Source organism: Microtus pennsylvanicus, chromosome 12, assembly GCF_037038515.1.
Source record: "Microtus pennsylvanicus isolate mMicPen1 chromosome 12, mMicPen1.hap1, whole genome shotgun sequence".
NCBI classification, from domain to species: domain Eukaryota; kingdom Metazoa; phylum Chordata; class Mammalia; order Rodentia; family Cricetidae; genus Microtus; species Microtus pennsylvanicus.
This window is the reverse complement of record NC_134590.1, coordinates 13,274,656-13,287,563: the sequence shown is the minus strand read 5'-3', so window position 1 is coordinate 13,287,563 and position 12,908 is coordinate 13,274,656. Positions and strand designations below refer to the sequence as shown.

Genomic DNA, 12,908 nt, shown 5'->3' with positions numbered 1-12,908 from the left:
TTTACAGTCTCAGCCATCCCAGGTGATCTTGAATTCCTGATCCTCCTGCCTTCACCTTCCAAGGGCTGGAATCACAGATGTGTGTCTCCAAGCCTGGCTTGATGCTTCTAAACTCACTGTGTAGGCCATGTTTGCCTTGAGTTCACAGAGGTCTTCCTGCCTCTCCCTCCTGGGTGCTGAGATTAAAATGAGGGCCACTGCACAAGCTCATTTACTTTGGAGACAGCGTCTCTGTAGCCCTGCCTTTCCTGGAACCCGCTTCTTCTGCTAGGATTAAAGGCTTGCTTTTTTTTCTTTCTTAAGTGGTGGGGATTATTTCTTTAAAAATGATGATGTGGTTTAGAGAGAGAGAGAGAGAGAGAGAGAGAGTGTGTGTGTGTGTGTGTGTGTGTGTGTGTGTGTGTGTGTGTTCAGGCAAGGGCACTCAAGCCTCGGGGTGGAGGTCAAAGGACAGTTTTCAGGCTTTGATTCTCTCCTTTGACTGTGTAGGTCTCAGGAGTCAAAGTCTTATTGTCAGGCTCGATGACAATACCTCTGCATGTTGAGCCATCTCACGGACTTCTCACACTTAAAACGAGATAGCTTTTTCTAATGAGGAAGTAGTTCAGGAAATATCTGTTTTTATGCTTTTACCCCTTACTACTTCGGGTACTTGTTTAGATGTAATGACTCACTTGGTCTAAGTCTAACTTCTGAAGCTGAGGGAAGCTATAGACAGACAATCAGCAAGCGCTGTGTTGAAATAGAATTTTACATAAAAGAATTAAAATCTTCATGTGAAATCTTTTGGTGAGCTTCTGTAAGACTTGGCTGTGTGTTTGTCTGCTTTGGCTTTCCTTTCTCTTCAGATCTAACTTATTTCACAGTTTGTTCCTCTGCTAATTGTAGAAATCTTCACAAGTGTCTGCTGGGAATGAACAGGCGTCAGCAGCAGCTTCATCCAGAGATTCCGAGCAAGTCGTAGAATTAAAACAGGTAATTTTCTAGCTTGAGCCCGTTCTGTTTTGTTTTGTTTCAGTTCCAGTAGAGTAACACCCTGCAGTTGTATTGTTCTAGAACTCCATTGCCAGGAGTAATAAAATTTGGTAATTAAGACAGCTTTGAAAATCCAGAAGGTGTGTTTACCTTGACAGTAATGTTGTTTCGTCTTTTATTGGTTGGTTTTAAATTTCTTACATTTATTTATTTTGTGCTATAAATGTGTGCGCTTGCACATCTGGAAGTCAGGACAGCTTGAAGGAGTTGGTTCTCTCCCTCTACCACGAGGATCCTAGGCTTGGTTTCAGGAAGTCAGCTACTGAGTCATCTGGCTAACCCAGCTTCTCATCTGAGTTTCCTTCTTTGCTCCCTCTTTTCTTTCTTTCTTTCTTTCTTTCTTTCTTTCTTTCTTTCTCTCTTTCTTTCTTTCCTTTCTTTCTTTCTGTGTTATAAAGGAATGCATGCTTATTTGGAAAGAGAAATGACCAGAACTAAGGCTGTGCTGCCATGCTGCCTACTGTCTCTTCCACTGGTCAGCTGGCCTCGCTCGCAGATAGAGCTGCCTGAGAGGGGTGACCTGAGGTGCCTTATGTCACCAGCATCTCACACTTCTCAGTGCTTACGTTATGTGTACCAATGTTTTGCCTGCATAAATGCATGAGCGTGAACGTATGTGCACCACATACATGCAGTGTTCACAGAGGCCCAAAGAGGGCATCCAATCCCCTGGAACTGGAGCTGCCATGTGGGTGCTGGGAGCCAATCTCAGATGCTCTGCAAGAACAGCAAGTGCTCTCAGCTACTGAGCCACCTCTCCAATTACTCAGACCTTCTCCAAATCAGTTGTCATTTCTAGTCTTTAGGTCTCCAGCAGTTGTTCACAATATTGCTTGTGTAGGCGAGGTAAATGTACTATTTTGGTTTTACTGAGCTTGCCAATACTAAAATATTAAATTAGAACAAATTAAGTTATTACTATGTCACTTTACTTTGGAAATAAAAAGTTTAGTTATGCTTCCCAGTGAAACTTTGATAGAATATTTTTTTTAATTGCCTTTTAGTTTTTTTACTTTCCCCAGTTTTCTTTTGTAAGTGTATGCGTGCCTGCATGCCTAAGTATGTGTGTGCAGTGGCTTTTGGGTTTAGTTGTTGTTTTAAGGCAGGGTCTCTCTATGTAGCCATGACTGTCCTATAGCTCACTCTGTAGACCAGGCTGGCCTCAAGCTCACAGAGATCCTCCTGCCCTTTCCTCCCAAGTGCTGGAATTAAAGGTGTGTACCATCATGCCCAGCAAATATACAATTTTTTTAAAATATTTTTTATATTTATCTATTTATTATTTATACAGTATTCTGTCTGTTTGTATGCCTGCAGGCCTCATTACAGATGGTTGTGAGCCACCATGTGGTTGCTGGGAATTGAACTCAGGACCTTTGGAAGAGCAGGCAGTGCTCTTAACCGCTGAGCCATCTCTCCAGCCCCAAATATACAATTTTTTAAATGATAGCTGTATAGGGTTTTATAGCAACATAGGGATTTTTGTTTTGTTTTTTGTTTGTTTTGTTTTTTGGGGGGTTCGAGACAGGGTTTTGATGTAGCCCTTGAGCCTGTTCTGGAACGAGCTCTTGTGGACCAGACTGGCTTTGAACTCAGAGATCCACCTACCTCTGCCTCCCAAGTGCTGGGATTAAAGGTGTGTGCCACCACTGCCCGGCTTAGCAACATAGGGTTTTAATTATTATATTTTACAAAATGCTGCATAGGAGCAGGGGAGGTGAGTCAGTAGGTAAAGTGTTTGCTGCACAAGCATGAGCACTTGAGTTTGAACCCCCAGCCCGTGTCACGTGCCTGTAGGACGGGAATCCTAGCTAGGGGGATGGCCAGTCTAGCCAAAACACAAAACAGCATGACAGCATGCTCCAGGTTCAGTGAGAGACTGTCAGAAAATAAAGTGGAGAGCAATTACAGAAGAGGTGTGTGTGTGCATGATAGGCATAGGAGGCAGAACAGAAGATGATCATTAGTCACGTGCTGTAGCTCAGCAGCAGACACATCTCCAGACTCTGCCCCGTGGCCTGAGGAGCACGGAGCACCACTGTATGGGAGCTACCATTTTAATTGCTTCTCTAGCATTGTACTTGGGTGGAGGAGGGCAATAAACATTAGAAAGTTAAACAACATAAACTCTAATATCTTGCCTCATTTTCATGGTAGCACTGCTGCTGTCATGTTTGGTGGCCCCGACCCTAGAGCTGTCCAGCTCTGCAGTTGCGAATGCTAGGTCTGTAGGCTTCCGCCAGGAGTAGTGGGACCCATGAGCACTGGCAGGGATCTGATGGCTCTCTCACAAATAGACTGTGAACCAGCCCTCAGTGTTTAAGCCCCACTTTCACTGTTCTTCTTAGGACATCTAAGGGCACCAGGAGACGACAGATTCCTTGTAAATCAGGGGCCAACTTTGCTTTCTCTGTGGTCAGCCTAGCTTTCTAGTTTCCCAGTGTATTTCCTTCTGAAATTCTCCAGGCTCATTTTCTGTTCTTATGCCTACCTGCCTGTCTGATTTCCCTTTTTCCCTTGTTCCTCCCTTTATGATTTTCTTTGAGGGGGTGGCATGGGGAGAACATACAGGGTCTCAAAAGGCAACAGAGATAAACAAATGTGTTTCATTTTCCATCTTTAACCTAACATAAAACTTGGATGTCATCATTTTTTGAGGAGAGGGTCAAGGAAGGATTTTCCCTGTAAATGGGTGTGTTCTGTTTTGTCACAACTCTGCTCTTCTCATTCTCAGGAACTGACAGCTCTGAAGTCCCAGTTAAACTCACAGTCTCTGGAGATGACCAGACTCCAGGCAGAAAATCGTGAGCTGCTACAGAGAGCAGAAGCCTTGGTGAGTCATCTTTGTCTCTCTTCGGAAGGCAGGAAGATGAAGGCATTTGCTCTCTCTGCCACAGCCTTTATGACCCAGTAGCCAGAGTTCCCGTGACAGAGACTTCAGGGTAGCCTCTTTCTTTCTTTCTTTCTTTCTTTCTTTCTTTCTTTCTTTCTTTCTTTCTTTCTTTCTTTTCTCTCTCTCTCTCTTCCTCCTTCCCTCCCCTCCCTTTCTCTCTTCCTCTCTTTCTCTTTTTGTTTTCTTTTTATTGCTGTACGGATTCATTAAGTTACTGAATGGTTTATTTTACTGGTGTAGCAACCATTTCCATCACTTTTCATCCAAGCTGATAGCTTCCTTATTGCTATAAAATTATCAGAATCCCACGCACTTTACCAGAGTCAAACCACCACCCAACAAAGCCCCCACAAGTGCCTCATGTCTGTGGGGTACCCCCACAAGTATCTCCAGTGTCTGCCGAGTGGGTTGATTGCACCCACGTGTATAATCACTTATTTAAAGGACCCAACCCCGCCTCCATCTTTTCTCCAGAACATACTTTCTCAATCTGGGTAGTCTGAAAATTCCAAGTCTTCATTTTTACATGATCATTTGTAATTTCTCTCTTCTCTTACATTCCATTCTTCTGTAAGCTGCAGAGACTGACTGCACAGTGGTCCTTTGTTTAGGACGTCAGCTATGTAAGGTTTCAGTTACTCACGTGTGCCCGGCATAATGATGGCTGAGCTAGATCCCAGCTGGGCAGTGCTCAAGACACATTCCAACACAGGTGTGTGGACCAACAGACTGAACGGTCAGTTGATCTCCATTCTCCCAGAATACTAGGTCACAATCCTGCCAAGTTCTTTGCTGCTCATAACAGGGATTATTTTTATCTTTCCTCTAATTCTCAATAACTTACTTTCCATTTCTCTCTGTGACATCACCAGAAGCACATTTAGCTTTTATACTTCTACCAACAATCTCTAATGTATGTCCACAAAGCTAAAAACAATAAATCCTTTTCAGAATTGCCTTTACTGTTCGTATTTCTATCAACAGTTCTTCGAAATGGCTTAGGCTTTGTCTGATGTGCATCCAAAACCCCATTCATTACCCTGTCCCAAAGCCACTTTCCCATTTCTAGGCATGTGTTTAATCAACACCCACTCTCTGGTATTTATGGAGAAAAGGTAGGCACTAAAATGTCTTGGTTCATATAACATTTAAAATGCTTGTATCTCACCAGCTAATGGCATTTGGGTGGGTTTAACACCTGGGGCGACAGTTGTGGACTTAGCCAGGGATGTTACGAGGTAAAGATTCAGGGCTGACCCTGATGCTAGTGCTTTGCTGGACTGACCTTGACACTTGCCTTCCTTGTTCTCTGATGCAGTCTAGTGCCATCCACGGTGGGACAGCTTGTCTGTCACAGACCACTTCATTGCTTTCGTATAAAAACACAAGGAGTTTTGTTTTCTGTCATTTGAAATAAAACTTCAAAACAGCAAGAAGATATACACACAGAATTTGTATCTTTTGTAGTTTAAAGAGACTTTTTTTTTTTCAAACTTGTGTTTTCAGGCAAAGTCAGCCCCTGTTGAGGGAGAGAGTGAGAACGTGGCCACTGCTAAAACTACTGATGTGGAAGGAAGGCTGTCTGCCTTGCTGCAGGAGACAAAAGAATTAAAGGTTGGTCTTGGTAAACCTGCTACTTACCATACATAATATGAAATAAATTCTGGAAAACCTGGCTATTTCATTTCATGTCTGAGCCTCTTAGCCTTAGAAAGAAAACTGGAAACTAGGGTTTTGTCTTGTTTTCCAAGCTATGGTTTGTCTGTGTAGCCCTGACTGTCCTGGAACTCTCTCAGTGACAAGACTGCCCTTGAATGCAGATATTCACCTGCCTCTGCCTCCCAAGTGCTGGGGTTAAAAGGTGTGTGCTGCCACCACCCAGCAGGTTTTCTTACCAACATCAGTGTTTAGTCACACCAAAATGAAGGCAGCAAATTTGGGTAATACTAATACCGCAACATATAGCCAGACATGTTGGCGCACAGCCTTAATCCTACCTAGTACTGAGGCAGAGGACTGTGAGTTCCGGGCCAACCAGGCATGCATGATGAGACTATCTCAGAAAACAGAATGACTCACAGACTTCTGTAGGGCTGAGAAATGCTGGCAGACATGTCAGAATAGGTAACATGAAGAAAAGAATCAGGACATTCATAAATCTTGAAAGAGAAAGATGAAATAGACTCTTTGGATTATGTTTAAGTTATTTATGTTGTGATTTGAAAATATTCTTTCCATTTAATTCTCAGAATGAAATGGGACTTTTCTTTCCTTTGAGTTTTGAGTTCTAATTGTGGTGCCAGCCAGCTTCTATACAATGTTATCTCAGGGTTTGGGCGAGGATGGCTAAGGTTTGGACATTCTACTTTGTTCATTGTGGCTTTCTTTGCTGAGTAGGCTGGCAGATTCCCTGGATGTATGTTTTAAGACTTGTGTACCTTCAGTTCCCACACCAAGCTTCAGGTTGATCAGTTGTCACATGCTAGTTACCCTCACCTTCCTGTGAGCAAACATCCTGAGAGAAGAACTCCGAGGGGCTGAGGTTCATCTTGGGTCGTGGTTCACATATCGCAGTCCATAACAGCTGGGAGTGCAGAGGCTCCTCACAGCGTGGTGACCGGAACGTGAGGTCGCCAAACATTAGCAGATCAGAGAATGACAGCTCCAGGCAGACCAGAAACAGATAGTCACCTTCAAGACCCACCACTAGTGACCTGTATCTGCCACCTAAACCATCACCCACAATGATTTGTCATTGACAGAAACTATCGTGAGCTTTGGAAATGAGTACTGACTGTAGGTCACTACTTGTCACTTTTCTTCTAGAATGAAATTAAAGCCCTGTCTGAGGAGAAAACTGCCATTAAAATGCAACTGGATTCATCTAACAGCACCATCGCCATCCTACAAATGGAGAAAGACAAGTTAGACATAGAAGTGACTGATTCTAAGAAAGAACAAGATGATCTCTTGGTACTGTTGGCTGATCAGGATCAGAAAATTCTGTCACTGAAGAGTAAACTCAAGATCCTCGGCCATCCAGTAAGCCTGAAATATTTCCACAAGGGTTCTGTGATTTGTAAAGTGTGTTTCTAAGTTTAATGCTTCATGGGAAAGTTGTATCCTATGTTAGCCTTAGAAATGTGGGGTTGAGAACACGGTATTATTACCTGTTCAGTGAGTTGGTCTGAGAAAAATCAAATTCTCTTTGCAGTATTTGAAGACCTTGAGCCTAGAAAATAGTTGATTTCATTGCTTCTCGGTGATAAGACCACCATCAGGGGTGGGTTCTGTGATCATTATTTCACCACAGTGGGTTCAGACTCATAGATGGGAAAGTGTGGCCATTGTTAAAGTTAACTGACCAGCATTACCCATTCATGTTAAAAATGACAGGGAGCCTGAGCATTATGAAGTCAAGGAAATCTGATCTACTATGACAGACTAGTAATATTAGTAATTAATGTGTGTTAAAACAGTCACATAGTTATTTGTATGTATTATGTGTGTATATGAACAAATCTATATTTTCCCCTTAGGTTGAAGAAGAAGATGAATCTGGGGACCAAGATGATGATGACGATGAAACGGATGATGGTGACAAGGACCAGGACATCTAGCTTAAACCCTAGGAGTGATAAAGATTATGTCATTACTTTGAACAAGTCTTAAGACAGTGCTTTGGTTTGCCGCCTCCACAAAAAAAAAAAAAAAAAGATTTAGAACCAGGCAGAAAGAATTCACTAATAAAATTATTGTTTATGGTTTTTAATATTGCTTCCAAACTCTAACCTCATGTGGAGAGTTCATCTGAACTCTCCCAAAATATAATTTGCAGAGAGCACCAGGCTCCAAAATAGACCACTTGAAGGTGTGTGGTGGGGCTCATAGGCGTGGTGGCGATACAGTTGGTTCTCTGGTTGCTTTTCAGAACCTGTGACTTCAGTCCTAACACATTTGATTTAATGTGTACTGAATGGGAACCAGTTATTTCTAAATCAGCATTTGAGTTCTCACCTTACTATTCCTTGTAAAGAAAGGACTCTAATTAAAGACAGTATAGCCTGGGCTCAGGGGCCGCGTGTGCTGTCACCCACCCACCCCCAGTGTGCCTTTCAGAAGAGCAGGATGGGGCAGTTTAGAGGGAGTGTTTGCCATCAAACAGGGCCACGTTCTGCCTTCGGAAGAAAGGAAAGACTGCCGAGCGTGGAGAGCTGTTCTGAGAAACTGCAACAGTGGATTAAAGTGGCTGCTTTTCTTTCTGTCTAAGCTCAAGATGGAAAACAGATTATAGTCAACAGTTCATACAGCTGGGATTTAGCATTGTTTGATTATCATAAAACATGTTCTTAGTTTTAAAAATACCCAAACTATGATTTATATAATTTATTGGCATTTTTGCTGAATAGGTGTAAGTCAGATAATAGATTTTTAAAAAGCAATGAAGCAATGTGTCAAAGTCTAATGTTTTCATAATAAAAATAGATATTATGTTCACTTAATCCCTGTTATGGTTCCCTTTGTTTCGGTTTAAATGAAGTATTTAGTTCCTCATAAGAAGTAAATGAAGGGCTGGAGAGATGGCTCAATGGTTAAGAGCATTGCCTGCTCTTCCAGAGGTCCTGAGTTCAATTCCCAGCAACCACATGGTGGCTCACAACCATCTGTAATGGGGTCTGGTGCCCTCTTCTGGCCTGCAGACATACACACAGACAGAATAATGTATACCTAATAAATAAATAGAAGTAAATGAAATGCTAAAGAGACGTCTTCGTCACCATCCTGTTGCTGTAAAGAGCCACCATAACCGAGGCAGCTCTTACAAAACAAAGTATTTAATTGGGAACTGGCTTAGAATTTGAGGGGTTTAGTTCTTTGTCATCATGACGGGGAGCATGGCAGCACACATGACACTAGAGCAGCAGATGGAGCTACATCCTGATCCAGACCAAGAGAGAAACCCTGGGCCACTCTCATATCCACTCCCCCTAGTCCTTCTAATCCCGTCTGATAGTGCCACTCCCTGGTGACAGAGCATTCAAATGTAGAGTCTGTGGGGTCGTTCTCATTCACACCGCCACACTTCTCTCTGTCAGGAGCAGTCTTACCAGGGTTCTGTAAAATTGAAAGGGACTAGTGGAAGCAGTTGCTAGAGTGGAAGAAGCAATTTAGAGTGAAGTTAGGGTTTAGGTTTTTACCACTGTCTGGGGGCCAGTCTCCCAGCAACACAGGGCTTTGATAAGAATTCATGGAGTCAACAAATGTAGAATTTTTTACCTGAGGGGGTAGGGGAAAAGGCACTCACAAACTCTCTTAATGATCTCCTTTTTCTCTATTCTCTCTCTCTGTCTCTCTGTCTCTCTCTCTCTCTGTGTGTGTGTGTGTGTCTCTCTTTCTCTGTGTCTCTCTCTCTCTCTTTTTCCAGGCAGTATAAGAGTCAAAATGATTCTCAAATGAATGATTATAGGTAAAAACATGGTTTTCATCTCCCTCACATGATTAAACATTTTATGTATTACAGGTGAAAACAAACTATCCCAAGAATCCACATGCAAGCTGGGCGGTGGTGGCGCACGCCTTTAATCCCAGCACTCAGGAGGCAGAGGCAGGCAGATCTCTGTGAGTTCGAGACCAGCCTGGTCTACAGAGCTAGTTCCAGGACAGGCTCCAAAGCCACAGAGAAACCCTGTCTCAAAACCAAAAAAAAAAAAGAATCCACATGCATTCATACTCAAGCAGCTTATTACAGATTAACTGTGTGAGCAAGCAAGGTGTTCTTCTTGTCGGGTCCTTTATTGGCAGGCTGCATTTTGCAGTTACAAAGAAAGGACCAATTATTTTATTACGTATCTTAAAAAGGTAATCTTAGAAGGAATCTTAAATCATAAACCTAAACTTTTATATGTGAAAAAGAATCACTCAGCTCTACTTTAAGTCTTTAGGGTGCATATCCATTCATTAATAGTTTTTTTATCAGGAGATTGAGGACAGAAATGGGTATAAGGAATTGATTGTTAATCAGGAGATTGAGGACAGAAATGGGTATAAGGAATTGATTGTCACCTTGGTCGTTAACCAAACCTAGCAAAGAGAGCACGTCAGCCAGTAATAATTGGGCTGCTTTGTTGTTCCCTGACCTTAAAGAGTCCCGCATTCAACTATGTGCCTTTCTAAGACTTTAGGTTGTCTTCCTGGGCTTTCACCTCAAAGTTATTTAACAAAAACATCTGAGTCTAACTTTGTTATATACAAAGTTTTGTTTCAGCTGTGATGAGCTCTGAGACCTGTGAACACATCTGACATTAAGGTTAAAAGAGTTTAAGTTAGCTGGACTACTGGGACTCAATTGTTAGTCATTATCTATCCATGCAATTCCTTAGGTGAGACTCGCGGGCTCTGGCTGTGAAATATACCCTTGTATTTATTTTTATTCATCAAAACTCTGTATAAGCTATCAGTATTGTTATCAAATTAAACAGTACAACTTAGGGAGGGGTCATCTTCTCGACAATCCACAGGTAAAAATGCCCAGTAGAACAGGATGTTTCCAAGAGATAAACACACTATAATACAGGCAGTGGAGATCTCCTCATGTCCACTCACACCGTGCAACATACCAGAGAAACAGAGCTGCAGCAAACATGTAGAGGCACAGCAGAAGCAAAAGACATTCTGGGGTCTGCAGTCCCGTGGCCTTGCCTAAACAAGATTGGCTCATCACAGGATTCCCTTCTGCTGGCTGACACCTGGAACTTCAACTTGCTGCTCCTCTGGCATGGCCAACGGCAGGTCCCCCCCCCCCTTCTCATTTTTAATTGACCCTTGAGAATTCTGTACAGTGTGTTTCAGTCATTTTTACCTAACTCCATCAAGATCCACAGCTCCTTCTCTACCTGGCCAACTTTTCTACCCACCAAGTCCTGACTATTGGGGGGCTCTCACTAGGCTATCATCCTGCTTGCTCTCTGTCTTCTGGCATCTCCCTTTTCCCAGCATCCTCTCTGCCCAGAAATCCTGCCTAGCTATTCCTTTCAGCCTTATATTAAACCAGTCAGAGTGAAGCATCATGGCGTACAGAAGATTATTCCACAACAGTGGGACCCTACCGAGCCCTTTACAACAACTGACCCTTCAGAGGGATGTTGACGCTTTTCTGGAAAGTTGGCGGTCTGATTGCTGAAACTGCCTTTATTCTCAGTGCTGTCCAGAGTCCCAGCTCACAGGTTAATGGGTTGTTGTTTATCTGGAATTATGCTGAGAGAACAGATATGCATCATTTTGTTGCAACTAGATTAGAGCCTTGTGGTAGTTTGAATAGAAATGTCGACCATACGCTCATATATTTGAATGCTTGGTCGTCAGGCAGCGGCACTACTTGAGAGGTATGTGGAGATGTGACCTTGTTAGAGGAAGTGTGTCACTGAGATGGGCTTTGGTTTGCCAGTGCCTTTGGATCCGGATGTAGAACTTCCAGCTATCACGACTGCCTGTGTGCTGCCATGCTCCCTGCCATGAGGGAAACGGACTAAACCTCTGAACTGTAAGCCAGCCCTAACTACATGCTTTCCTTATTAAGAGCTACCATGGTTGTGGTGACACTGACTGAGACAGGCCTTGTAATGCTCCTCGGAACTAATCTTCACGAGTAAAGCAAAACCTGCTGGTTTATTCAGCTCTAAGCACCGAGGATGTGGCGCAGGAAAAGACAAAGTCCCGTGTTTAACTTACATTTTAGAGTAAGCTTTCATAAATATACAGTCAGTGCTTGGTAGCTTTTGGAAAGAAGACTGCATATTATTCAGAGTTGGATGGAAAGCCACAAGAGTGATTAGATATATTGCTGCCCACAGATTCCATCTCTTCTCTGCTGAGAATCTGGGGGCAGAGTCGTGAAGGAAGTCAAGAGACCATGTAAGAAGTTATTGCCATGGTCCACACTATATTGTAGGGTAAAGGTGTCTACAGCGGTACGAATGGAGATGCATTCTGAGAGCGGGGCTAATAGGACTCAAACTGTAAATATCCAGGGAATAGAGGAGGAAGGGGAAAAAATCAACAACAGTTTCTAGAAAGGGCAATATGGATTGCAGAGTTCAAGATGAGAGGAGCAAGTGGTCCAGGGTTCAAGGGTTAGGTTTCCTGTGGACTTACTGACCCTGAGATCCACGTGCATACTGTCATACATAAGTGTGTTCATCAGGGAAATAGATGTGGAAGTTTGGGGTTCCTGGGGCCAGAAAAATAGTGGAATTTAAATCCACACGGCAGCATTAGCTCTTTTAGGGAATGTGGAGACACAGCTGCCAAGAACCGAGCCAGAGAAGTTCAGGCTTTGGGGATTAGCTGAGCTTCAGAACATTGAATGAATAATACCCCAGAACGAATCCCAGCATCGGAATGGAGAGGAAAACCAGAAGCCTGATATCTGAGTTGATTGCCCCCTGCAATTTTGGAAAGTGAAATGTAACTCTTTCTGAAACATTTAATGACCACTTTATTTCTATGGATAAAGAATTTCTATTAGGGGGTACTGGGGGTAGAATCTAGGAGCCGACTATTTTAATCTAATCAAATGTGCTTTTAGTGAAATCTACTCCGCCAACCAGTTAGAAGCTAAGTGTCTGATGAAGATGCTGCTTAAAGTTCCATTGTGTCATTTATAACGTGTGTTTTATAATGCAAATTATTTTAGCAAGATGTCCCATTTCTTTTTTTTGAGATTTTTATTTTATTTATTAAAGATTTCTGCCTCCTCTCTGCCACCGCCTCCCATTTCCCTCCTCCTCCCCCAATCAAGTCCCCCTCCCTCATCAGCCCAAAGAGCAATCAGGGTTCCCTGCCCTGTAGGAAGTCCAAGGACCACCCACCTCCTTCCAGGTCTAGTAAGGTGAGCATCCAAACTACCCGTTTCTTATGGGTTAGTGCTGGCACTTCTGATGAGAAGTGATCCTTTCTCTTGATATATCAGGAACGTCACATT

The 12,908-nt window shown here is 42.9% G+C and overlaps 2 protein-coding genes across 3 annotated transcripts in view; one reads left to right on the top strand and one right to left on the bottom strand.

Annotated features, from left to right (window-relative positions):
- Uso1 (USO1 vesicle transport factor) overlaps positions 1-8,430 on the top strand; it is a 64,803-nt gene extending 56,373 nt beyond the window's left edge. For both annotated transcript variants that reach the window (XM_075943607.1, XM_075943606.1), the window contains 5 exons: positions 889-975; positions 3,770-3,868; positions 5,435-5,542; positions 6,755-6,970; positions 7,468-8,430. In XM_075943607.1, the coding sequence (XP_075799722.1) occupies positions 889-975; positions 3,770-3,868; positions 5,435-5,542; positions 6,755-6,970; positions 7,468-7,548 (591 nt within the window). In that variant the 3' untranslated portion in view covers positions 7,549-8,430. The remainder of the gene's footprint in view (positions 1-888; positions 976-3,769; positions 3,869-5,434; positions 5,543-6,754; positions 6,971-7,467) is intronic.
- The window catches only part of Sdad1 (SDA1 domain containing 1), a 162,229-nt gene that overhangs the window by 64,756 nt on the left and 84,565 nt on the right, over positions 1-12,908 (bottom strand). The window lies entirely within an intron of this gene.